The 26,944-nt window shown below is 38.2% G+C and overlaps 1 protein-coding gene across 2 annotated transcripts in view; it reads left to right on the forward strand.

Moving 5' to 3' along the window:
* Window positions 1-25,157, forward strand: part of tenm3 (teneurin transmembrane protein 3) — a 266,761-nt gene extending 241,604 nt beyond the window's left edge. For both annotated transcript variants that reach the window (XM_042484304.1, XM_042484305.1), the window contains 12 exons: window positions 382-508; window positions 8,412-8,609; window positions 8,910-8,969; window positions 10,108-10,452; window positions 12,802-13,046; window positions 13,132-13,313; window positions 14,372-14,574; window positions 15,185-15,295; window positions 16,481-16,623; window positions 16,727-16,851; window positions 17,885-18,015; window positions 22,673-25,157. In XM_042484304.1, the coding sequence (XP_042340238.1) occupies window positions 382-508; window positions 8,412-8,609; window positions 8,910-8,969; window positions 10,108-10,452; window positions 12,802-13,046; window positions 13,132-13,313; window positions 14,372-14,574; window positions 15,185-15,295; window positions 16,481-16,623; window positions 16,727-16,851; window positions 17,885-18,015; window positions 22,673-23,428 (2,626 nt within the window). In that variant the 3' untranslated portion in view covers window positions 23,429-25,157. The remainder of the gene's footprint in view (window positions 1-381; window positions 509-8,411; window positions 8,610-8,909; window positions 8,970-10,107; window positions 10,453-12,801; window positions 13,047-13,131; window positions 13,314-14,371; window positions 14,575-15,184; window positions 15,296-16,480; window positions 16,624-16,726; window positions 16,852-17,884; window positions 18,016-22,672) is intronic.
* The last annotated feature ends 1,787 nt before the right edge of the window (window positions 25,158-26,944 follow it).

Consider the following 26,944-nt stretch of genomic DNA (forward strand, 5'->3'; position numbering starts at 1 on the left):
AACTGGCCACTTTATTAGGTACACCTGTACAATCCCAGGCAACTCACTACAACAGCCCTGCCATGAATTCTACTTTAGCAAAGTGTTTTCATTTTCAGTTTTTTGACACTGTTTGTCACCATGGTGATGATTCTACTTTGTGCATATTATTAAGGTTGTAGTGGTTGGTGGTGCTGTACAGGATTGCATTATACTGAAAGGTGTGAATGATAATGTGAAATATGTGACTTTAATACAGCCTCTGAGGCTACCTAACATTTTAAAAGGAACTTCTTTGTTTCTTTCTTAGACCACATATTAACCTTCTTCAAATTCTTGTTTGTGTGCGTGCGTACGTGTGTGTGTGTGTGTGTGTGTGTGTGTGTGCGTGCATGTGTGTAGTACGGGGCAGGTGACTGGCCTCCAGAGGGGTCCAACCACAGAGAGGTGGGAGTACGACAGTCAGGGAAGAATCATTTCCAGAGTCTTCGCTGATGGAAAGACGTGGAGCTACACTTATTTGGATAAGGTACATGATGACACAATGGAAGCCATTCACATAAATGTACACACCTCACAAACTTCAGTATAATCCATCACATGTACACCAAGCAGCAACCTCCAGGCCTGAAAAATGAAGCTAACACTTAAGTGTTAAAAACTGCAGTTCCTTGAATGGCCGGTGTTTCCAAAACAAAGTAAATCCCGGTAGAAACTCCATGTTAAATTGCTCAACTTTACAGTGGAAATAAACATTTACACGTTTACACCCTGGTACAAAAAATGGTTTTAGTTTTGGTATTCCATAGCTAATTTCAACATTCATGACAACTTAACTCACCAGTTTACACATACACCCCTCACTCCTCCACTGCGCACAACATGTTGTCCTACTGGCTCAAACCAAAAAAAAAAAAAGGTGGTGAAGGCCGCAATGCCAAACTTAAGGCTTCAAAACAGCAATACACAAACCAGTCGATGACTCTTTGGTAGCTACGTCTATTACTTATGTACTCTATGATGTACAAGCATCACTTACAACAATATAACAACTGAAGACATTAGTTTGACAGTCTACTTTGAAGGCTTTAATTAAGAACTGATAAAAATCCAGTGTATTTCATGAGGGTCAAGACAAAAAGGTCTTAAAAAAATATTTAAGTAATGCTGCATAAATATAACCTGTGTGTTATAACAGCATACTCAAGGACATTTATATAACACACACACATGCTGCTCACACACACAAAACCACACACGCTCTCCCTCAAGGAGGTGCTGTGATGGAGATGCTGCTCAACTCTGCAGAGACGTGATGAAAAATAAAAAAAGATAAATGACATGCCAAAGCATGCGCACACCACACATACAGAGAGAGGGAGAGAGCGAGAGAGAGTTTGTTCTCTGTTTCTTCCACACACAAAGCAAGGTTACTCTGTTTGCCATAAATTCTGGTCAAACAAAGCAGGCAACACTAATTGAGGTTTTTCCCCTGTGTAAAATGTACTGTCACAAAGCTAGTGAGGAAAACAAGCAGCCACAAAGACTGTACTCACAAACAGACAGCTCACCTCCCGAGAGAGTGGAAAAGAGAGGAGAGGAGAGGAGAGAAGAGGAGAGGAGAGGAAATGGCATGTAATGGTTAAGAAGGAAAGAAAACATATGTTTCTCTTCCCTTCCAAGAGCTCTGTGATGGTTGAAAATGTCTGACTGAGTTCCAGGACAGGTCACAGTTTATATGTGTTAGATTTTAAAGCTAATTTGGTATCGACTCTTTTTACTACATTTCAAGGCGAATGAGACTTGCAGGTTGTGGACGCAGATTAAAAACGAGTCAATCAGCTCTCAGTGTGCTTTGGAATCGGCAGGCTTACAGTGACATTGAATGGTAATGAAAATGTGGAAAGGCAAAGTAGCATCTGTTCCGTTACACCTGGCAGTTTGGGATCTGTAACAGAGTTTTCCCAGCAATCCCAGGGGTATTTCACTGTTGAATATAGATGGCTGTAAAATGGATGACTGACTTACTTTCTTATGGAGAAAAGATGAGTGAAGGAGGATAGAGCAATAAAAAGGACTGTACTCAAAAAGCCAGCGACTTTTGTTGAAGAAAAGAGGACTTGAGTAAAGATGAGGTAACTAAAGGAAAAAAGATAATTTAAAAGAGTGACTTTAAATACAAAGAAACAACCCACACTGTCTCTTAAAGAGGACAAGAGAGGGGATTCCCTGTAGTACAAGAGCTGGGGCGTAAAAAAATTAATAGTGCGAGAAGGACGAGGAGGAGACGACAGGAGGGATAAATCAGACCCTTTTTGTGTTTGTTTGCTCGGGGAAGACAGAGGAGCAGACAGGCAGAGCCCGACACTAAACAGCAACAGACCTTGTTTGTGCCTGCTGAAAGAAATGACTGATAGAGAGAGATGGAGGGAGAGAGACAGAGAGGGATCTTTAAGGGAGACTGCAAAGACAGCGGTACTACTGTGGAAACAAGACCCAGGGGATGGTGGGAGCTTAGTTAAAGCGTGTTACACAGAGAGAGTGAGAGGCTGACATACAGGGAGAGAAATCGTGGATGAAGAGAGACAAGAGTGGTAGTAAGGGAACAGGAGTGATATAGTATGAGATGTAAGGAGAGAGGAAGAAACAATGAGAGAGAAATAAATGAATTAACAGGGTCAAAAGGCTAAAAGAAAGTAAGAGAGAGCAAATAAGCAGGTTTATACATAGTGCATAGTAACAGTACTCCTAATGCATTTTGCAGGAGATTCAATACATCACATATCATTAATATATAATTTCGTTAAAGTTATACTATGCAGGATTCTCCCAGAAGATATTGTATCAACTCATACAGAAGTAATCTTTCTCAGTCATCGTTTATGACCCACTTGAAGTGTGTGGTTGTGTATTTGTCTGTAGAGACTCTACCTTCTGCCTGTACTTGATTATTTTCTGCATTTGGGACTTTTACTGGGCGTGTACCCCACAGCGCTCAGTTGAGGTTGGGGCTTTATTAAAAAAGTAGCAGCCAGGTGCCAGACTGTAAGCATCAGGCATCCAAGAGACAACTCAGAAAAGAAACGCAAATATAGCAAGGCAAAGCACCAAATGAGAGTGAATCTGGGGTTAGCTTTTACTTTAAACTTATAGTAGACATTTCATAATTTAGGTCAGGAGTAGGCAACGTGCAGCTCTGGAGCCACAGGCTCCCCTCTCCAGTAGCTCCTTGTGGATTCAACCAAAAACATGAAAATGGTATGCGTACAGTTATTTTCCTAACATTTGAATTTTCATTTATCATTGTTATAGGCCAAAAGTGATAAGTTTGGGTAGAGGTGATGCAAAGTTGGTGGGCCCTGATCTAGTGTATATTAGTCCAACTTAACAAGAGTTGTAAAGTTTTTGAAGTGGTAGTGTTTTACTGAAAAGTATATATTATGGAGTTAAAAGTTATGAAGCCAAAAAGGGAAACATACTGAGGAAACTATAAGGAAAAAAAAAATGGTATTTTTTCTTTTTTAGTGTGTGACAGTTTTTTAGGGGGAGATGGAAGCAAGAACCTAGTCAATAATGAATAAAACAGGAGAGACTGACAAAGGGATTGAAATAAAGACAAGTGAAAGAGAAAGAAGCAGACTAAAGATAAAAATGGTGAGTGAGTGAGGGCACCAAACAGGGGACAAAACAAGGGATGTGAGGAGGAGACAAAATAGAAAAGAGATCATCCCGGCTCGGTGAATAAATGAGCCATATTCTATTACTCCATGTGTCACTCCGTGCTCACACTCTCGCCTTCTCTTGCACTTGTTTTTCATTCACTTCCTTCCTCCATCTGTCACTTTCTCTCCTTGCTGAAAATACTTTCTTTGGGAAACAGTGTCGAAAAGCAGAATTCATCATGCACAGTAATACACATGCAACATCATAACTGCATCTATATGGATGCAACATACTGTAATTTATGATGAACATTATGAGCACAGTTGAGTGGTTGGTATGCTCATGTATTTCTCTGTAAGTACTGTAATCAATTACAGATCTTTGTTGTCCCAAAAAATAATAAGCCTCACAGTCAAATAAACACAGAGGTAAAAATTAGGGATGTTCCTTACAACTTATTTCGCGGACATTTAAAGAGAAGTTCAAACTTAGAATATTAAGTAGTCTAAAATTTAAAAAACAATTTTAAAAAATGGCTAAAAGTTAATAAATAACATTTATTGAAAACAATGTTCTTCAGGAAAATAAATCTATAGGCATTTTCCCTGCTTAAATATAATTATATGAAATGATAATCATTTTAATAATAGGTTTAACTGACTAGTATGTCTGGAGCCGAGGGTTGCAATGTTAAATCAGTGGTGAAATATGAATAAGTAAGTTTACTCGAGTACTGCACTTAAGTACACATTTGAGGTACTTATACTTTGTTTGACTATTTTAATGCCATGCCACTTAACACTTTATGCAATTGCAATTCAGAAGTAAATATTGTACTATTACTCCAGGCGTTTGGTGGAGTAAAGGAATCTGTAAATAGAAAATAGATCAAAACAATAAAATAATTTTTATGTAAAAAATTCAAAGAGAATATAAATCACAGAGGTAATAAAATATTTGAATAGCGGTAAGTCTTACAAGCAGGTAAAACATAACAACGCCCTGTTGGTTACAGAATATTTGCCTGCAAGAACATGTCTAGAAGAAGCTGTTATACTTGTAGTTTTCTGGAGGGTGTTTTGATAATCGTTTAAGTCATTTTTAATGCAAGAACATTTCACAGCTTTAGTATTTAATATTAGGACTGATATTTTTACGGTATGGTAGTAGTACTTTCACTCAAGTAAAGCATCTGAATAATTTGTCCACTACTGGGTTTAATTCATGAGTCAACTAATTGCGATCATCCCTATTTAAAACCAGCAAAGAAGACATACTCAACAGGTGATAGAAACCATTTAACAGTTTCAGATACATAAAAATCCAAATGAGTCAACTCAACAAGAATTTAACTCAACCTCAAGCTGCTCTTTGGCAACACAAACCCCAATGTCACAGTGTATTAGAGACATAAAACACTAATGTACAATAATACATCAAGCCCGTTTAATTCAGAGCAAGACTGCAAAAAAGCGCACTATCATTTCCTCATGAGCCACTTTAGCAGCTTAACAGAGTCTCACTCCTCTGACCTGTGCAGCTGGAGGTCAAGGTGATCTTTACTGATGCCTGAGGCAAGGAGCACTCACCCAAGAGAGCTTGTGTTTTTATCTTCCAGACAAAGACGAGTTGCCGCTGTCCTTTTTAATAGTTTAGATCTGCATTCACCTTACTTTTCAGATTATTGTCCACTACTAATCACAGTGCAGGAGGCTCCCAGAGGATTTATGAAAATGATGGTTTTGTCTTTTCTTTTGAACAACCAGAGGCGATTGGTGTCACTTTATGCTACACAGATGGAACAGTTTTATTCATCCTGTCGAAGAACAGTGCGTGCTTAGCCCCAGGCCTGAGTGCCAATGCACTGTGGAAAATGCCTGTGGGACAAATGAAGTAGCAGGGCATCCCAGTTGTAGAAGTTATAGATGTTTGTCCAGCAAACGTGTTGCTGTGTTTTAATTTGAAAGCTATTTCCTTGACCTGAGCTGCCATGTCGGCTTTTTTATAGGAAATGTTGGGCTTTTTCTTCCTGAAGGTTGGTTGAAAATGTACAGACCATGAACTATTCACTTGGAAAAATAAAAAAAGATTCTCTCTTTTTTTTCCAACATCGTTTTATAACTGTCCTTGCTCTTTTTGTGCTTTTGTGTGTGACTGTTCAATAACACATGTGGTCCAGTTCCACAAACTGCAAAAAGGCGCAATCACCAGGATCAGACTCTGGCAGACGAATGAGTGCTTTTCAGTCAAATACAAAGTTTTATTTGTGAATAACAATCTATTATGTAGAAAGCTAAACTACCATGTCAAATATTTCTGAAATGTGTCACTTATATTGATGAAGCACTTTTTTAAAAAAAGACACAAGAGCAGCTTTTCACAATTGTTGATGACCTCATAACAGCCAGCAGCTCGTTCAGTCAGACACACTCGCTTTAAGGAACTGAACATTGATAGAAATTGATCATACAATGACATGGTGTAAAAGGCTCTTCTTTTTCTTTTTGAAAGGGGTTCTCAGAGAATTTGAGCTGCTACCCCCTTCAGTAAACCAATTGTATTGCCAGAGTGTAACAAAGACAGACAGAACCCTCTTCCAGGGGACTGAGATACTGTAGCATACTGGCAGCGCTGGTATATTTTCAATTTAAAAGTAAGAACATTTCAGACACTTCTGTATTATACAGCACTAAATCAACACTTTACCAAAAAGCAACCGGTCACAACAGGCTCTAAAACTGAAAGGCATCTGTTATGTTATGAAACTGAAAATTTAGAATACAAGTTGCTTTTTTTTTCCTTGTTCTAGTGATCACATGTCTGAGTATTGCTGTTGGATGTGCATTAGCATGTTAGATGTGTTTCCATTCACATCTCCTACAGCGGTAGAGAAGCGTCCACACGCCGTCCTCGGTCTATACACAGCTCTATTTCCGTTGCTGTTGTAGCTGACTGAGGAACTGCAGGCGCGTCCTCCAGCTCCACTATATCACCATAGTGTGAAAAGTATAGTAGATTTGCGCATCCCAAAAAACATTTCAGGCAGGTTCTGGACAAGAAGAATAGCAGTCAACAACATGAAAAAAGTCTGAACATTGCAGCTTTATTATGTGTAATTTAACACATCTGCAAGTGATGTTTGTAGCTCATGCTCTTCTTCAGACACCTCTCTGAAGCTCACTGTTCAGTCTGAAGAATAGAATGAGCTTAAAGCGTCACCTGTGGATGTGTCGATAAATTGCAAATAAGGGAGCTACAGTGTGCTGACTTTTTTCATGTTTTTGACCGTTCACCATAGTCCGACAGACTTGCACGCCAATCCACTTATTTAGCTAATCTCAGGGCATATTGTCATATTTGTCAAACCAGCCCAAGTTTATACAGTTTTTTGAGTGCAACCATTATAATCATGGATGAGTAATCAATAGAGGGCATTGCACAGTGCGTAATTGAAGTAAACGGTGGAGCAAAATCGCAGATTACATTGATTACCCGCCAACTTTTGCTCTGATATTACAGATATTTGAACGAAAGCATGGAATCATGGAACTGATTCCATTCAGATATCTGTAATCTGTAATATCTGTAATGGCTGAAAAGATGTAATTAGAGAAAGGATTGTGATTATAGTCAATAAAAAGACAAAACTTATTTGCAGGTCTTAAACGTCATGCAAACTAAAATCTTCATTAAAGTCCAATTTGCTACCTGCGCACCACCCCAAATTCTACATCCTTTCTTTCCTTCTTGTTGCATGAACACTGCCTCCTGCATTGGCATTGAACTTAAATATAAGCTAAGGATAATGGGCTAAGGAAACACAAACATGAATATTACATCGTATGTTATATGGTTTACTGCCAGAATGTAGGGGGACGTAGGAGTGGTGGAAGGAGCTGCAGCAGCAGTCTTGGCAAGAGTAAATCAGCAGATTAATCCACCTGATTAATTATATTTATGAGCAGCGGATGAGCTTATGAGGGTAATGCATGAATGATGATGCAGTGCTCTGCTCAGTCTAACAAAATGCCAGTAACCTGAAGGGTTAAAGGCCCTAATAAATAAACAAAATGGGAAGCACATTAAGAGCCATGAAAACAAACAGTGAAATCTTTTAAATTGATTCTTTCCACAGTGTAAACCATGAAAGAAGGCAGGCACAGGTGTGATGGATCTGGATCTTATAGAACACACACAGACGCCACATATGCCTCAACTAAATAGCTACTCTTAGCTGGCAGGTAATGTCCCCAGAGGACTGTAAATAAAGCACTACTTAAAATGCAAGGAGAGCTGTCTTAACTCTGATGCAGGAGGGATTTTGCATAAGGTCCAGTGGGGCACAGCCTCAGCAGATGGCAAAAAATAATCAAGATATTCATCTAATAAAAGCTGATTGAAAGATATACTGCCAATTATACTTGAGTCCTTCATTTCTTTATAATGTGGATTGATGTGGATGTTCTACAGTGTCATGGACCATAAGGTTCATGATATAAACAACACTTGTGTGTAAGGAGCTACATGTTAAATACAAACATCCAGTCTGTGGTTAAATATATGTCCTTACCTCTCAATAAAGTGCTTCCTGGATATGATGGAAGTTTTTCTTTAACCCCAAACTAATCAAAAGCTGCATTTTTTATTCATATATGGATATTTATAAGATTTTCCACAACATTGTGTAGATGTTAAGTGTCTCTTTTTGCTTCTACGGTCTTTTACTGGCATGTTACATGTTTTCCTTTATTCTACTCTCTTTCCAACAGTCCATGGTCTTACTGCTGCACAGCCAGCACCAGTACATCTTTGACTATGACTCAGGGGACCGTCTGTCAGCTGTCACCATGCCCAGTGTGGCTCGACACACCATGCAGACCATCAGATCCATAGGATACTACAGGAACATCTACACCCCTCCAGAGAGCAATGCGTCTGTCACTGTGGACTACTCTGAAGATGGACAGGTGTGTGGCTGTGTGTGTAATAAGACTTACATTCACATCGTTTGATAGGAGTCTTTGTTTTTCTGCTTTTTTTTATTATTAGCAGACATTATAGTTCTACAGTATATTGTTTTGTATTTGTAAGGCAGCCCTACATTTAAATCTCAAGTCTCACCGTAGTCAATTCTGAAAGGCTGACTTGAAGTTATGATGAATGTCTTTTCCAATAAATGTTGTTTGATACTGATCAGCAACTTATTCATCTCATCTCATTATCATTTTAAGTGCTCATCTCCGGTGCTTTTTCCTCTCTCTCCTCAGCTTCTCAGAGTCGCCCATCTAGGCACTGGACGCCGTATACTGTACAAATATCGCAGACAGGTATGAGATTTACTTTTTTTTTGGAGGTCTTAGGCCACTTTGAACTTTATTTTAGCAAGATTATAATGACCATACATATGTATTTATTTCTCAGTAGTCTCTTAACTAAAATACAACCAGTATACAGTATTAAAAATGGAAATATTTCAGAAGAAAACATCAGGCTTAAGTTATAAATATTTACTGTGACCTCCATTTCCACTCAGCATGTCTTGAACTCTTAGGCAGGCAATATGAGATTTACAGTACTAATCTTCTGGTGTATTTACTCCAGGTTGCATTCAAGACATGTCCAAAGTTCAGTATTGATTGTTTGAGCTACGTTTTGGTATGGTCGTATGATTCCATGTTTCACACTAAATATTGACTTCAGTCAGAAGAAGCCATTTTGTTTTGACTGTTTTGCTGTTTTAAAACATTGTATATGTTCTCTGTATTCTTTGTATCTTAATAAAAAGACTAAGCAATAATTGTATATATTATATCCTCATTACAACTTTTCTAAAACAAAAAATCAATTGTGGCCTAATGGTAGCCTTGCACAGTACTGTATATATATAATTATTATTAATATGTATGTATATGTAAATTCATGTTCATTTTTATATTTGTTTATGTTAAAGTACATATGTAGTTTATAGCTAATAAATACAATGTTTTTTATCTTTAACAGTATCATAGCAGTATCATCTTATCCCTTCGTTGCAGTGAAAATTATTAACATAAACCATTTACAGAAGTAGGCACGAATACATCATAGTATCTTGTTATGAATTACAAATATAAAACAACCATAATAAAATAAATAGGTAATAAATAGAAAGAAGATCTTTTTTTTTACACCAAGACTCTGTTTTTTGCGCTCATTGTAAGTGATGCCAGGGAGAGATCAATACAGCTTGAAACATCATGAAACAGGGTCAAGTGGACGCTCGGATGGTGGTGAGGCAGGTGATATGCATGAGCAGCAGCTGCAGCAGAGAATGAACAAGGGCTCTGAGAGCTTGAATAAACCACTCATGTCAGTTGATGGCAGTCATTGAGGTTCGCTCATGGTCAAGCTGATTCTGGATGAATGGGACTCATTATAAGTCCAACATTGTAAACACATACTGCTCTGTTTTGTTTCTCTTATCAGAACAAGCTGGCAGAGATCCTCTATGACTCAACACGGGTCAGTTTCACGTATGATGAGACCGCTGGTGTGCTTAAGACCGTCAACCTGCAGAGCGAAGGCTTCATCTGTTCCATCCGATACCGCCAGATCGGCCCGCTTGTTGACCGGCAAATATTCCGCTTCAGTGAGGATGGGATGGTGAACGCACGCTTCGACTACACTTACGACAACAGCTTCAGAGTCACCAGCATGCAGGCTGTAATCAATGAGACACCGCTGCCCATAGATCTCTACCAGTTTGATGATATATCTGGGAAGGTGGAGCAGTTTGGGAAGTTTGGAGTCATCTATTATGATATCAATCAGGTAAGACAAGATTGGCTGCATTGATTTATATTGTCCTTAAATGATGGATGAATAAGAAACGGTACCTCATACATCTTGTTGGAACTTTGATATTAATCAGGCATTTAAAAGAACAGAGAGTGACAGATCACACATCAGTGATACTCAGCTTACAGCCAGCGGGCCAAGGCGGGTGTTGGGTGGCCACAGTAAAATAAAGTGATTCACACTGGGAATTGTTTTTGTACTTTTAGTATAAATAATGTGCGAGAGTCCATGAAACAGAATCAAAATAGCTCGTTTATCAAAAAAAGTACCAGTGAAGGATCCCTTGCACCCCCTGACAGAGGTCCTAGCTAAGCCCCTAATGTCCTAAAATCCTAGAAATGTCCTACAATTATAGAAATGTCCTAAAATGCAAGAAATGTCAGAAAATCATAGAATAATCCAGACATCTGAGAAACGACCTAAAATCCTACAAACGTCCTAAAATTCTAGAAACATGTATAAGGCTGCTGTGACTGGTCCCTGCCCCCCTGTCATTTTGCAAAAGTGGACCCTAAGCAAAGCAAGTTGAGTATCCCTGTCATACATCCTTAATCTGAATTTTCAAGGGAATAAATAATTCATGACTAAATAACCTCCTAGTTGGTGTGCAGGTTAAGCATATTGACACCAAGTAAAAAAAACGTAATTGTGTGACTTTACTGTTTGATCCTCCCTCATCCCTGCACCCTGACATTTTACACAGCTGCACCTTGCATTACAAGTTACTCCTTGTGGTAGGAGATATGACTTCATATCACAACATTTTCTACATTACTGATGATATGACAGAATGATGCATTATGTTATGCAAATTGCAAGTAGAATGCATCCCTCAAGAACAGTGACCAATAAATGTACCTTTCATTTTGATTCAGATTGTTTGTTTTGCAAACAACTTATGTTAAAGACCCCAATAAATCAAATGCACGAGTGAAATTTTGTTTTGGAATGCAAACATGGACCTCTGAGAAGGAGAAAAAAGGCAAGAAGTAATGAGGTGAAACCAGGTGACTTCCATATTATCCATCACATACAAGCAAAAACAAAAATTTTAATTTTTATGATATTGCACCAGACTGGATAAAGCAGGTTATCTCCCTTAGCAGCACTCAGTTAGTTGTTGAATAACAATGTTTACTGCCACAGTGTCAGCAGGCTATCAGTGGACTCTTTTTTACCACACAAACCAAACATTTCTCAAATGAGAGCTCCTACTACTCACTGAAAAAGAGCCCTGAAATCTTAAATAACTGTTTTTAGTCCAAGTTTAACTTTCAATTCAATTCTTAGGAGTGATTCTGAGATGCTGATAAACACAGGCCCTGAGCTATTCGCTTGATTTCCCCCAACAGAACCAATCGTTAATGTGTTTGTGTCTACAAAGCAGGATAAAAACACTATCCCGGCTGGCACTTGTTTAATGCCCTGTCTCGCCTAGTCAGTCATTTATACTCCCTCCAGTCTCTCTGTTGAAATCTGATCAGCAGGGCTTTTTTTAGCAAGTTTATACCTGGTATTAACATGCATTTTTGTGGTCCAAACACAAGTGGACAGCCAAGACACATTGCCGTTCATACCTGTGTCTATCGTGTGTTTCCAGCTGACCGTTTGTGTTTGGATTTTGTCACTGCCTACACGACTTATGTTGCATCAGTCATTACCAATTGATAGGTTGCGGTACACTTTAATATACAGTGAATTTTCAGCACAGAGCTTTTATTTTGAAGTGCTGTTTAAGTCTGTTTATTTTTGCAATATGTTTTATTTCTTAGTGTTCTACGCCAACATGTTTATGTTTTGTGCAACTGAATATGTGGTAATTTATGTGTGGATCTTGAGTTAATAACTAAAGATAAGTCTGGACCCTTTGACTGGACCAGTTGGGAGCCACTGTGCTAGAAGGTCAAAGGACCCCACTGATGGTTATACTCTTGTAACACATCATTATCCATAGGACAAAATGATGGACGGTCATGCAACGTTTTGTTGAACTCTTCGTAAAGTAGGGAAGTTATGTGTTAGCTTACTGTCACCAGAACAGTTACCACATCCTGCATTTGCACTGATGATGTAGTATTTTTCGGGGACACATCAGGACGCATTAGCATTTACTCTACAGAAGGTGCATCCCAGACCACCTCTGCAAGTAGTTTGAGTGATTGGATCGCATTGCATCTTGGTGGTCATTTACACGTATATTTAACGCAGCCCACTAGTGATTAAATCACCCAAGATGCATATTGATACCAGCTGTAAACAGGCTCTTTGTCAGTGTTGAAAGTAAACTGTTGGTTTTCTGAACTTGTTTTCTTCTCATATTAGATCATCTCCACGGCAGTGATGACCTACACCAAACACTTCGACCAGCACGGCCGCATCAAGGAGATCCAATACGAGATCTTCAGGTCTCTGATGTACTGGATCACCATTCAGTATGACAACATGGGCCGAGTCACAAAGCGGGAGATCAAGATTGGACCGTTTGCCAACACAACCAAATATGGATATGAGTATGATGTTGATGGTCAGCTGCAGACGGTCTCCCTCAACGAGAAGATGATGTGGCGGTAGGATCATGACATCAAAACTGAAAAAGTTGCATCATCGTTTGATCATGTTTAAAACTAATAGTATAATCTTCTGGTATTCCAGGTATAATTATGACCTGAATGGGAACCTGCATTTGCTGAACCCTGGCAACAGTGGTCGTTTAACTCCTCTACGCTACGATCTGAGGGACAGGATCACTCGTCTGGGAGATGTTCAGTACAGGCTGGATGAAGATGGTTTTCTGAGACAGAGAGGAGCTGAGATATTTGAATACAACTCCAAAGGTGAGGATTACTATTGCAATTGCCTGCCATAGCATAAGAAGGCCCAGTCCCTTCAGAAAGTGCCACAGTGTCATTCATCTGTATGTTCTTATGAATTACACTGAGCGAAAAGCTTGATGATGTAGTGACTAGCAGCAGGGTTGGTTCTTGAACTCCTAGCAGCTGGGATCATGCTACTACAAGTCACTTTCAACAAGCCCCCAGGAGCATCGCCAGGCTTTGAAGCCAGTCCACATAGTGGACAAACTATTAATTACAACTTCCAAGTCCGTCAGGTGGGGCCAAAAAAAGACTTTGCCGTAGAATGTGAGAGACCTGCTTTTATATCGGGATTCGATCCATTTATTCCAATAATATTTCAATAGTCTAGAGCCAAACATTTAAATCATTTTAGCCTCATACAAGAGAGTAATCTCCTCAGTAGGCGTAGTCTACAGTACACCCTCTTTATGGGTCCGACCATGGGGAATATGTGGGTAATTTTTTACCCTGGAAGTCAAACATTTTTGGCTTTATTCGCCACTGAACCTCCAACAGGCCCCACCTCCAACACTGTATTCAGGTCTCTTTTTTCCATCCATGAGAATCATGGTCACAATAACACCTCCTCACAGGACTAGATGAAAGTGAGCAACCAAAAATCGTATTGTTAAGCGTTTCCCAATGATGATGTCCTAACCTGTTCCTGTCATCAGTAAACAGGCTAAGCAATGTGTTGCTTGTTTGAAAAGACACTCACCCTGGCTTTATTTCAAAGCTTCAGGTACCTCCAGCCAATGTCGTAGCAACAGCAAGCCATTGCATAGGCTCACTCAGAGGTGGATAGGCACTCTGAATGCTGTTGTTACTCGTAGTTAAATGTGAGCAATCACGAGCAATCACATGCGATCAATTAAATGGCTTAACTTGGCCGCAAAAGTTTGACATTTTATGTAGTTGCTCTTCCTTAACCCCAGTTTTTAGCTGACTTAACACCACAATGTATAGATTTTTTATGGGTGCTTTTTATCTTGTCATTCTCCACATCCTCATTCTTTCTTTTATTATCTATAATTCAGGTCTTCTAGTTCGTGTCTACAGCAAAGCGGCCAGCTGGACTATCCAGTATCGTTACGATGGTTTGAGTCGGCGTGTGGCTTCTAGAAACAGTTTGGGCCAACACCTGCAGTTCTTCTACGCTGACCTGAACTACCCCACCAGGATCACCCATGTCTACAACCACTCCAGCTCCGAAATCACATCCTTTTACTACGATCTGCAGGTAGCTAAATTGGGAAAGTGATTCTAAATATGGTGACATTATTGTGAACATACAGTTAATTGGTCGAATTTGGCAAGTTAAGTCTGTAAAAATTTGGGGATTTCTTCTCCGTATGAATCTCCAGCTAGAGACAGGCGTTGAATGTGGAGGAGTCCAGAGCTGCCACTTACTGCTATTTATGAGCCGCTGTTGGTTTTCACTCTCAACTTTTTGATTTATGATAGTCTGTGTGCAGCAGGTTTCCCTCCAGTAACCACAGGGAAAACATGGTGAATGTACAGCATCTCAATTAGAGAGGTTATGTTTTTTTTTCCTCTGCAGCAGCCCCACTTTATATTATCCTCCCAAATCTCTTGGTACTTTAAATGCTTCACAGGTTAGGAAACATGTAACACAGTGACAGCCAGAGATGAACTTGTTTCATTGTGATGAATGTGGCTATTGAATAAGCAGCAGTAGCAAGACCCACAACAATTAATAAAAAAGGGTGATGTCATTCTTTACAGCCCTCCCGTGAAGTTAGAATACAACAGCTAAAATAAAACTCATCAGCATAATTGTTATTTCTGTATTCATAATGTGTCTAATTGCAATGTTTATTGCTGCACAGGGCCATGTGTTTGCTATGGAGATCAGCAGTGGAGAGGAATTTTATATTGCCTGTGATAACACTGGGACGCCACTGGCTGTCTTTAGCAACAATGGACTATTGCTTAAACAGGTATGTGTGTGTGTGAATGTTTTTTGTTACATTTTCGGGTTGTTTGTCCATACATCCGTGCGCAAGTCCCATTTTTGTGAATGCGAGAACAACTCTAGGGAATTTCTTCACTTTTGGCACAAACATTCACTTGGTCTCAACGATGAACTGGCCAAGAATTCAAATGCTTATTATGACAAAATTTCAGACAGATGTCAAATGGGATAAAAAGATGAAGTAATTACAGTTTATATCCAAAGATCAAAGGTCAGTTTTACTGTGACATCTACTTGACCTCTGCAAAATCACTTTTCTGGCCAATATTTAATGACATTACTCAGGAACAGAAGGGGAGACATTTGGTGAGATACTGAATTGGTGATACTAATCTGGGTGCCCATCTTTAAGCTGTTAGATATTAATTAACAGATATTGTATAGACCCTCTGTGCTGCCGGGGGAAAGATGTGTGTGAAGCATCCATGTTTTCATAGACATGGATGTAAACTATGAGTGGGACTTGATATGTTTGCGGGGCACACAACCACAAGGCACTAATTTTAGTTTTCTTTGCATAGCAAGTGTATCTGTTAAAATTCTAAAGTGTTGTAAAATGTATTAAATACACATTTGCAAATAAATGGTCTTAAACTGCTCTAAATGATCTGATTTCCAGATTGGATGGGTCTTAAAAGTTTGTTAGTCACATCACCACATGAATTTCAGGTGGTGGCTCTACGAGAAACATTATTTTAAAAGGAGGGAAACTATATGGTGTGGGAACACACTTCAACACAACGCCTGTATTTTATTCTCCAGTGATCGAAAAAAATGATCATTTGTGGTAGTTAAAGCCAGTGCTTAGAGATGCTTACAAAGCAAACTGCGCTGTTCAAACTTGGGACCCTGGGGTCAAGGTGGTGCAGTTGCGCATGCAGAGCAGTAACAACAGAGAGTATCATTAGTGTTATTTTACCTTTCCAATCAATTGAACTGACATCTATGTCTTCACTTAATATTTGTGCATTTTCATTTTACATTTTTCATTTGTATTTGCATCACATGTTTGATACTAAATTTAACTTGTTTATACCTGTGGACATCCTGTATCTATGAAATGATTTTGTGTCTTCATAGCAGATCATAAATCTGTGTGTGTGTGTGTGTGTGTGTGTGTGTGTGTGTGTGTGTGTGTGTGTGTGTGTAGGTGCAGTACACGGCATACGGTGAGGTTTACTTTGACTCCAACCCGGACTTTGTGCTGGTAATTGGTTTCCATGGAGGCCTGTATGACCCTCTGACCCGACTGCTGCATTTCGGAGACAGAGACTATGACATCCCTGCTGGAAGGTATTCGCTCCCTTTCAGTCCAAGAATTAGAGGTTATTCCATACAACAGAATGCTTTTCCAGGTTTGTCACTGTCACATCTGACAAGAGTGTTTGTTATGAAGGTGGACGACTCCTGACATCAGCACATGGACACGTGTTGGCAAAGACCCCCAGCCTTTCAACCTCTACATGTTCCGCGGCAACAACCCCATCAGCAAGATTCATCAGGTCAAAGAATATGTCACAGGTAACAAGAAAACGTTACCAGTATAAAAGCACTAAAGAGGTAGAAGGCACTTTTTTCTGTCTAGATGGTCCATCAGAAGAAACTGAAGCAGGAGTTTTTATTGGTTTTTTGCAGTAACGTGTTGCAACAATGTGAGTCATTTAATGTTTGTAAAGAGAACAGCAGGTTTGCTTGGAATTATTATAACAAGGCAAAGTAAATTTAGAAAGCCTGTCTTTATCGTGACAGTTTTTTCAGGTTGTGCCTTTATTGAGAGCAGATTATCAAAGAAACATGCCTTGAGCCCACTCTTCAATTTTTTTTCACTTCTCTTTTTTTATACTTTATTTTTCCAAATGAACATTGAAATACAGTTAAACACTGCAGAACGTACAAACAGTTGGTCCCCTTTGTATTTATAAGCAATTGCACTGATGGATATTCAAGTCTCTTTATATGGTAAATATTCAGTGATCATCTTGTGAGGTCACATACTCTCTCCATCTTTCCCAGTACCGCAGGAATTTATCAGTTGGTAAATTTGATTAAAAAGTTATTCTTTCCATTCCTTGAATAGTAGTAACAACAGCTATCCAGTCAATCTTTATTAGAGGTTCAGCCTTTAACCATTTTTATATTACAGCTTTCTTGCTGGCAGCTAATAATATCTTTAGTTCATATTTATTTTGGGACAAAAGATGAGCTATAATATTGCCCAAATAGATAGTGAATATGTTTTGTGTTGCTTGTTACTTCGTGCTTACATGATCGAATGGCTGGACAGCCCCAGCATATGTGGAAATCATCTGCCACATTTCTTCCAGCATAGACTTCTTTCCATCACACCTGCCTGTATACTTTTTAACTTAGAGGTTACGAAATATCTAATCAAATTCTTTCAACAAAACTGTCTCCAAAAGCCTGAACTTGTGGAAAATGATTGGACAGAACACGTATTCAACACAGTCCACATTCCTTCTCCCATATCAGCTTAACCTTGTTGAACATTTTTACTTCTTCTCTTTGTTACATCCACTGCTCTCTTTCTCTATAGATGTCAATATCTGGCTGGTCACTTTCGGCTTCCATCTCCACAACGCAATCCCAGGATTCCCCATTCCCAAGTTTGACCTGACGCAGCCGTCGCTGGAGATGAAAAAGAGCCAACTGTGGGATGATCTGCCTGTGAGTATTCCAATGACTCTTATATAGAAAGGTTGAAAGAACCACAGATGCAGTTGACTTAGGAGACACTGTTGCGTTAGCAGCAGTTAGGACAAGACTTATTCCTGAGTAGAAACATTGGCATATGCATCATAGCTGATGAGCAAATGCACATTTAACTATAGGAGCGGAAAATGCAGCTCAAACCTTCGAGCATTCTTTTGCTTCCCTTTTGTGTGGAGTCTTCTGTTTTGTTTTGTTTTCTGGTTTATCTGGTTTACTCCCACAAAGACATAAAGACATGCAGGGTTGACTATAAATTGTCCATACACAGACGTAGACGTGAGTGTAGATGGTTTTCTGTGTCTGTGTCAGCCCTGATTGTCTGGTGGGTGTCTCTTGTCCAAATCAGCTGGGATCAGCTCCAGCTGCCCTGTAAAGGATGAGAGGTTACAGAGATCTTTTAAATCACTTCTCACTTTTACAGGCTTCCTTTTATATGATGTCGCCTTTATCTATCGATTTATTTTATCTCTGTTCCTCTATTCATTCATTTTCCTGTTCCTGTTCTACACTTGTTCATGTATCTCTTATTTATCTGTTTTTATCTTTTTATCTTGTTTTAACCCCACTGATGTGATGTTGTCTTCTTATTTTATTTCGTATATTCTTTTTATCATCTTTTATTGCATTTATTCTTTTATTTTCTAATTTTTTATTCATTGAGTGCTTTAACTGCCTTTTGAGGTCTGCCTGCATTGTCACTTTCATTCCTTTTATTTGCTTCATTCTTATTGACCTTTTGTATAAGCATTTTGTTCTTGCCGTTTTGTGTGACTTTTATAGACCTCTCTCTGTCTGGCATGTTTGTTAATGTTTATTTTATTATTTCCTGTGTTCCTGCCTTAACTTTGTCTGTCAAAGCACTTACTGAACAACTGTTTATGAAGGTGCTAAATGAATAAAGTTATTATCATTATAATTATTATTATTATTAAATTCAGACAATCAAATATATGTTAACAATTAAGATTTCACCTGCAATAGGTAGGACAATGTGAATCTGTTAACTCCACACACAGAAAAAACAGCTCCTTGAAAAGTCTTAAAATGTCTAAAATTCAGTTTCATAAATAAATATTAGGCCTTAAAAGTCAGTCTCAAATTTTAATTTGTGAGGTCTTAATTACAACAAACAATCTAATTTAATTTATCCGTCTTGTAATTTCTTGTCAAAGTCAGTCAAGCTCTTCTGCGCGAAATTTCACATTTCATCTCTAAACCTACCACTGAACTATACTGTCGTTTTACTTTATACTTGCACTTACCTGTTGGTAAATAATAGATTAACCAAAGTCACTCAAACAACCATATTAATTTCTAAAACTTACCTCTACCCAGGACTATCTATATGTACCACTTACCTTTATGCTTACCTGCATACCTATTGATACTCAGAAAAAAAGGGAAAAAAAAATACAATAATGCATCTTTTTTTAAAAAAAAAACAAAACGTACATTTTACAGATATCATACATTTGTACGATGCTATTTGTAACTCTGCTAACTAAACTAAGTGCAGCCAAGCACAAATATATTCAAATGATTACAGACTGTAAAATTACAATCAGGTAAGGTTCATTTCATGCACATGAATACAAATGTGCAAAGGAAGGAAAAGGATTTAAATGTAGAAGAAAGTAGTGGCGCAAAAGACGTTCAGAAAATCGAGATGAAAATTACAAAGTGAAAATAGACAAGGAAACAAAGCAGTTAAAAAACATGATAAAACGGGATGGTGAGCTGATGAGGAAATCAAGAGACAACCTGGCATTCATAGAGAAAGGAAAATCAGGAAATGGAGGGAAAAGAGGAAACTGTAGGATGAAATGGAGTGAGAATAATGAGGAGAGGAGTCATCCTGCAAAAACCAATCATTCACGCCTTTCTCTGCTTAAAGCTGCATTCTCTGCTCCTTCCTCATTTCTCACACTCACTCAGTAACGGCTGCTATTCATACAGTTGTTTGGTGGACAGGTTATCTGGAAGTCACACTTGTGCACACAGAGTGAGCGAATGTGCTGAAATTTAGAGAAATAAAGACACCAACATGAACACTGCTTAATGAAGGCTGGGACAAAAATAGATGTGGCAGATTGAGAAAGGGATTGGGAGAAAATGAGAAGGGAGAGGAGAGAGAGTTGGACCGACTGACAGTGTTATTTGAAGTGTGAATGAACTGGACTTATTTTTGCCATTTGAGTGCAGTAATGGCCTTTCGCACTAGGAACTTTAGAAGCAACAGGGGTGTTGATCGGCCAAGCCCACACATGTACACACACGCACAAATAGTAAAACTCCTTTTTGCTTGTCAGCAAAAATAGTCATATGAATATACCACTTTGTGTGTGTGTGTGTGTGTGTGTGTGTGTGTGTGTGTGTGTGTGTGTTTATTAATGTCTTTTTTTAGCGCTGAAGTGCAGTGCTGTTCCTTTCTAGTTTATTCTGGTTTATTTCTCAAACAGCAAATGCAATAAAGACAAACAGCAAACTGTTATTGTCCAAAGATACAGCCAGAAATCTCATTTTCTCCCACAGTCCCTGGAGAGGAGAACGAAAATATAGTACACCTACAGTATATCACATAACAGTAACATACACCTACAGATATTATTTAGAAAAACAACAAAGCAACAGCAAAAGTAAAAGCTACAAACTGAATATGATTCTAACTAAAAATAATTAGTTTTAATCAGATTTGTGGTGACATAAGAATATACAGCACACATAATCACTATTGTTCAGGTTTTACAGTTTTGCGGTGACATTTTTCTGTCTGTTATGAGGGTTGTTTTTATTTTGATTTTGTTTTCCTGATTTTATTTTTATATGCTTGGACATTTTTTCCGACATACTAAACTATAACTCGTAGGTTTTAGTTTGACATACTGTATCTGTATTAACATACTATAAGATTTTTTTAGTTTGTTATACAGTGGGATATTTGTCTTTAAATACTATGCTATGACTTTGTTTGACATACTAGAAAATTATATTTTTAGATATACCATTATACCTTTTTGACATACTATATTATTACATTTTGCAACATAGTGTACTACAATGTTTCTTTGAACATACTACACTATGATGTTTTTTTACATGCTATACAATGGGTTTACTACATACTACCACGATTTTTAACACACTAGATTAAGTTTTTACTACAACAGAATACTATGACAACTTACAGTACTATACTCTGACTTTTCTGTACGTTTTTTCTGCATGATTTACTATGACTTCTTAACAATGTTGTACTATGAGGTTTTTTTTTTACATACGATGCTGTGACTTTTCAACATACTATAAGATGACTTTTCGATATACAATACATTGACCTTTTTGACATGCTCTATTCTGTTTTCGACATACTGTGCTATGACTTTTTATGGCTTTGATATACTATGAGATTTTTAAACATACGACACTAAGACTATGACTGGATTTTTTATGGTTTTCTGATGTAGTATACTATGATTTTTTTTACATGCATACTATTACTTTTTTGTTGTTTGTCCAACATGCTATACTATGTTTTTTTCATATTACATACTATGACTTTTTGTAGTTTATTCACCGTACTAAGCTATGGCTTTTTGACATACTTAACTGTTACTTTTTTGCAGTTCTTTTGACAAGTTATACTATGACTTTTTACGACATAGTATATTATGACTTTTTTGTAGTTTTTTTGACATGCTATACTATGGCTTTTTTTCAATATGCCATACAATGACTTATTCTGTATGCTTTTTTCCAAGAATTGTACTGTGACTTATACTATACTTACCATTTTTTCAATTTTTTTCGATATGCTATACCAAGATTTTTTACATACACATACAATGCCATGACTTTTTTCAGCTAGCAATACTTGATATACTTTTTCCACATGCTATACAAATATTCTGACTTTTATCCAACATTATAGAATATGACTTTTTTCGAGATTTTAAACATCAATTTTTCAGCTGTTAATTTGACATGCTATACCATGCCATTTTTGACGTGCTGTACTATGACTTTTTGACATTAAAAACAATCTTTTCAACTGTTTTTTTTCCTTTTTCTTTTTTTCATGCTAAACTATGGAATATTTTGATATTACAAAAGTTGAATATTTCCGCCTTTTTTTCAAAATGCAATACTTTTTGACATGCTATACAATGACTTTTTTTCAGCATGTACACTGTAAAGCCCTCTGAGGCAAACCATGTTTTGTGATAATGGGCTCTATAAATAAAATTGACTTGACTTGACAACATCGACTTTTTTGGCCATTTTTTCGACATGCTACTATGGTGTTTTCAACATGCCAAACTATGACTTTCTTTAATATCAAAACCGGTGACTTCTTTGGACATTTTTCTACATGTTACACAACAGCGTTCTTTGACATGCCATATTATGACTTTTTTTTACACTTATGACTTTTTCAGCTGTTTCTTTCGACATTCTGTATGATGGTGTTTTTCAAAATGCTATGCTGTGACGTTTTTCAGCATTGAAAACGACAAAGACATGCTATAGTGTTTTATATAGTGTACTTTTGATGTCTTCATTAGCAAGCATCACATGAAGCCAAACATTGTTTTCCTCTTCCTCTCATCCACAGTCTATCTCAGGTGTCCAGCAGGAGGTGACTTGTCAGTCTCGGGCCTTCCTGTCTTTTGAGCGCATGCCAGAAATCCAGCTCAGCCGGCGTCATTCAGACCACGCCAAACCCTGGCTATGGTTCGCCACTGTAAAGTCTCTGATAGGCAAGGGAGTGATGCTTGCTGTGATCCAAGGCCGCGTCGTGACCAATGCTCTCAACATTGCCAATGAAGACTGCATCAAGGTTGCTGCAGTCCTAAACAATGCCTTTTACCTTGAAGACCTACATTATACAGTGGAGGGACGAGACACACACTACTTCATCAAGACCAGCCTACCTGAGAATGACCTCAGTGCGCTGCGGCTCACCTCAGGCAGGAAATCGCTGGAAAACGGGGTGAATGTCACAGTGTCCCAGTCTACAACGGTGATGAATGGCAGAACACGGCGCTTTGCTGATGTGGAGCTGCAGTACGGTGCTCTGGCACTCCACGTGCGTTACGGGACGACGCTGGACGAAGAGAAAGCACGAATCCTGGAGCATGCAAGGCAGAGAGCGTTGTCAAGCGCCTGGGCCCGCGAACAGCAGCGGGTGAGAGATGGGGAGGAGGGAGTTCGGCTGTGGACGGAGGGAGAGAAAAGGCAGCTGCTCAGCAGCGGAAAGGTTTTGGGTTACGATGGCTACTACGTCTTGTCAATAGAGCAGTACCCAGAGCTGGCCGATAGCGCTAACAACATGCAGTTCTTACGGCAGAGCGAGATAGGGAGGAGGTAACACGGCATCAACAGACGTCTAATTTCTACCCCGTGACTGTCAAAGACTAACAAAGAGTTCAGTTTTAACACAAAATGGATGTCACAGGCTGAACTGTCTTGAGACTCAAAATTAGCCACTGAAGAGACCGTGTTTGCAATTTAGTTTTATTCAGTGGTAAAGTAGGATTTAAAGTGAACAATCACTTCAACACAAATGACCTGAAACATTATGAAACTACAGTTGTGATGGTTTAAACAGTCGTCGTGAGCCTTCAAGAAGGTTCAGTCTTTTGACCAATGCCTTTTTCTCTCTTTCTTTTTCTATCTATGTTTTCTTTCTCTTCTCTTTCTTTCGCCCTGTCGTCTGCCTTTAAACAGCCTGCACGCATGCCCCTCCCCCTCTCTCTGGTAGGCGGGGCTAACCTGAGTGCTATAATCGTGTGCTATCTAGCTGTGAAACAGTGGGATGTAGAGACTCGTTCAAATAGCCAACTGAGCATTTCAGCAGCCATCACAACTAGATGAGCCCCAAGCATTTAGACAGTTGTAAACTGTCAGAGCAGTCAATATAACAAATGTCTGTGGATCCCTAACAGATGTTGCAGGTATCATATCTGTGCGGGTCCAGCTGTGACCCGTCGCTCTGGGTTATCGACCTCTGTGAGCCATGTCTATAGGATCTATTGTTTTCATGGCTGAAGCCATTGAATGGAACTGTTGTGGACTCTCTCTAAGAGAGACAGGCACAAAAAAGGACTACAATTTGTACGAAGGAAAAAAAAGACTTATTTTCTGTTTGGATTTTTTGTTTTTGTTTTTATATATAAACTTGCATTTGCTTCAGACAAAAAGGGGATATAAAATGAACAAAAAAATGTTTACATACTATTACCTATACCACTATTACTACTATTACTACACCACCAACACCACCACCGGACCATGATCTGAACTAAACAAAACTTTGAGTTGTGTTTTTTGTTTCCTTCTGATCTATTATCTGTTTGGTCAATTCTAAAACCACTCCTCTCATCCCCTGTCTTTTTACAAGGTCTATAAAATCTTACAGTTTCAGACTACAATCAACAGCTGTCTGTGAGGAAACAGAGCGACCACGGTGCCACGGCTGTTTCTGATTCTTTGTGGACCGAGTGGGCTCACTGGTCCTGTAAAACACTGATCCCCTATCAGCCTGGGAGTCTTTCACTCCTGCAAAATGTGACTCAGCCTCATAATGCATAGACCTTGTGCTTTTATCGGTCAAAGGTAGTAGTATTGCTTGCAATAGAAACATGTTGTCATGGCTTTGGGGGGGCAGGGTTGCTGTGAGTAGTAACTAATTGTTGCTTCTCTCCTCGTTTTTGCTCGTTTCTCCTTAAAGGGACAGTGCATCGCCATCAGTGACTTTAATGAGTAACAGTATAGATCAAAAATCGATGTGGATGTTTTCTCATTGATTGTGGGTCTCTGTACTCTTACAGAGGAGTTTTCTTTGTGTGTATGTGTGTTTACAAGGTTGGGAAGGCATCTTTAATCATTTTAAAGGAAAGAACAGGAACTTTACACAGAGTGTTAACATCATATGCTACCAATCTTTTTTCAGAGACAAGTTGACAATGTTTTATGGGTTGATCTTTTTTTATTTTGAAGGTTGAGAAATTCCACTTATCCGTACATCAATATTAGTCTCAGAGAAAGTAATTTATGTACAGTGTTTCTACGGTAAAGAATAAAAATCCTTGAAACTATTTTTTTTTTTGTTTGATTTTGGGGGTTTTTGTGTTTTTTCACTGTTGGGAAAATCTTTTTCTTCTGTCCACTGTGAAAGGCAAAAAGTAAAAAAAAAGTTGCAAGCTGCAATTAACATGGTGTCGTAGTTCCATGCGGTTTTGTGATGTCGTAATTGAGATTCGGTACTTAAGTCATTAAAACAAATTGCATTCAAAGGGCTTTATTTTCACAAAATCTTTGAACGTGCCATGACTAGTACTGTGAGGTTTTTTGATAGACCTATTGATTGTTTTTCTTGGCATGCTATTCGATGACTTTTTGGACAACCTTTATTATGACTGCTTTGTCATGAAGTGGTGCTGCTTTCAAAATTTTATTACTACTATGTTGCAATTGAAAGCTATAATATGTAATATTCAGGCGTTTTTTTTACACACGTCAAAATTTTTCAACATACGAATTGATTTCTTTTTCTGCAATTTTTTCGGCATAATAAATAATGAGATTTTTGGCCCTTTTTTTAAAAAGCAATATAATGACATGTCTCTCCAAGATGTCATATGTTACTTTCAGCCATTTATTTGACATGTCAGAATTTGTCGGCATACTATACCATGGCGTTTACAACAGTTTTTCGACATTCTGTTTTTCGCTGTTTTTTAAAGTTGCAACACTATGACTCGTCTTGACAACCTATTCTATATTGTTTTAAGGCCTTTCTTTATCATATGTTGGCATTTTTGGTAATATTATACTATGCAATTTTTGGTGAATTTTTCAACATGCTAAAATATGACATTTTTGGTGGTTTTTGATCGTTTCTTCACCATGCTACACTATAACGCGTCTCAACAGACTATTCTATGTTGTTTTCAGCACTTTTTATTTTTGGTCACATTTTGACATTTTTGGCAAGGCTATCTATGCGATTTTTTTTGGTCATTTTTTCAACATGCTAAAATATGACATTTTTGGTGGTTTTTGATCGTTTCTTCACCATGCTACACTATAACGCGTCTCAACAGACTATTCTATGTTGTTTTCAGCACTTTTTATTGTTGGTCACATTTTGACATTTTTGGCAAGGCTATACTATGCGATTTTTTTGGTCATTTTTTCAACATGCTAAAATATGACATTTTTGGTGGTTTTTGATCGTTTCTTCACCATGCTACACATAACGCGTCTCAACAGACTATTCTATGTTGTTTTCAGCACTTTTTATTTTGGTCACATTTTGACATTTTTGGCAAGGCTATACTATGCGATTTTTTTTGGTCATTTTTTCAACATGCTAAAATATGACATTTTTGGTGGTTTTTGATCGTTTCTTCACCATGCTACACTATAACGCGTCTCAACAGACTATTCTATGTTGTTTTCAGCACTTTTTATTGTTGGTCACATTTTGACATTTTTGGCAAGGCTATACTATGCGATTTTTTTGGTCATTTTTTCAACATGTTAAAATATGACATTTTTGGTGGTTTTTGATCGTTTCTTCACCATGCTACACTATAACGTGTCTCAACAGACTATTCTATGTTGTTTTCAGCACTTTTTATTGTTGGTCACATTTTGACATTTTTGGCAAGGCTATACTATGCGATTTTTTTGGTCATTTTTTTCAACATGCTAAAATATGACATTTTTGGTGGTTTTTGATCGTTTCTTCACCATGCTACACTATAACGCGTCTCAACAGACTATTCTATGTTGTTTTCAGCACTTTTTATTTTTGGTCACATTTTGACATTTTTGGCAAGGCTATACTATGCGATTTTTTTGGTCATTTTTTCAACAT

This window comes from Plectropomus leopardus, chromosome 4, assembly GCF_008729295.1.
Source record: "Plectropomus leopardus isolate mb chromosome 4, YSFRI_Pleo_2.0, whole genome shotgun sequence".
NCBI lineage: Eukaryota > Metazoa > Chordata > Actinopteri > Perciformes > Serranidae > Plectropomus > Plectropomus leopardus.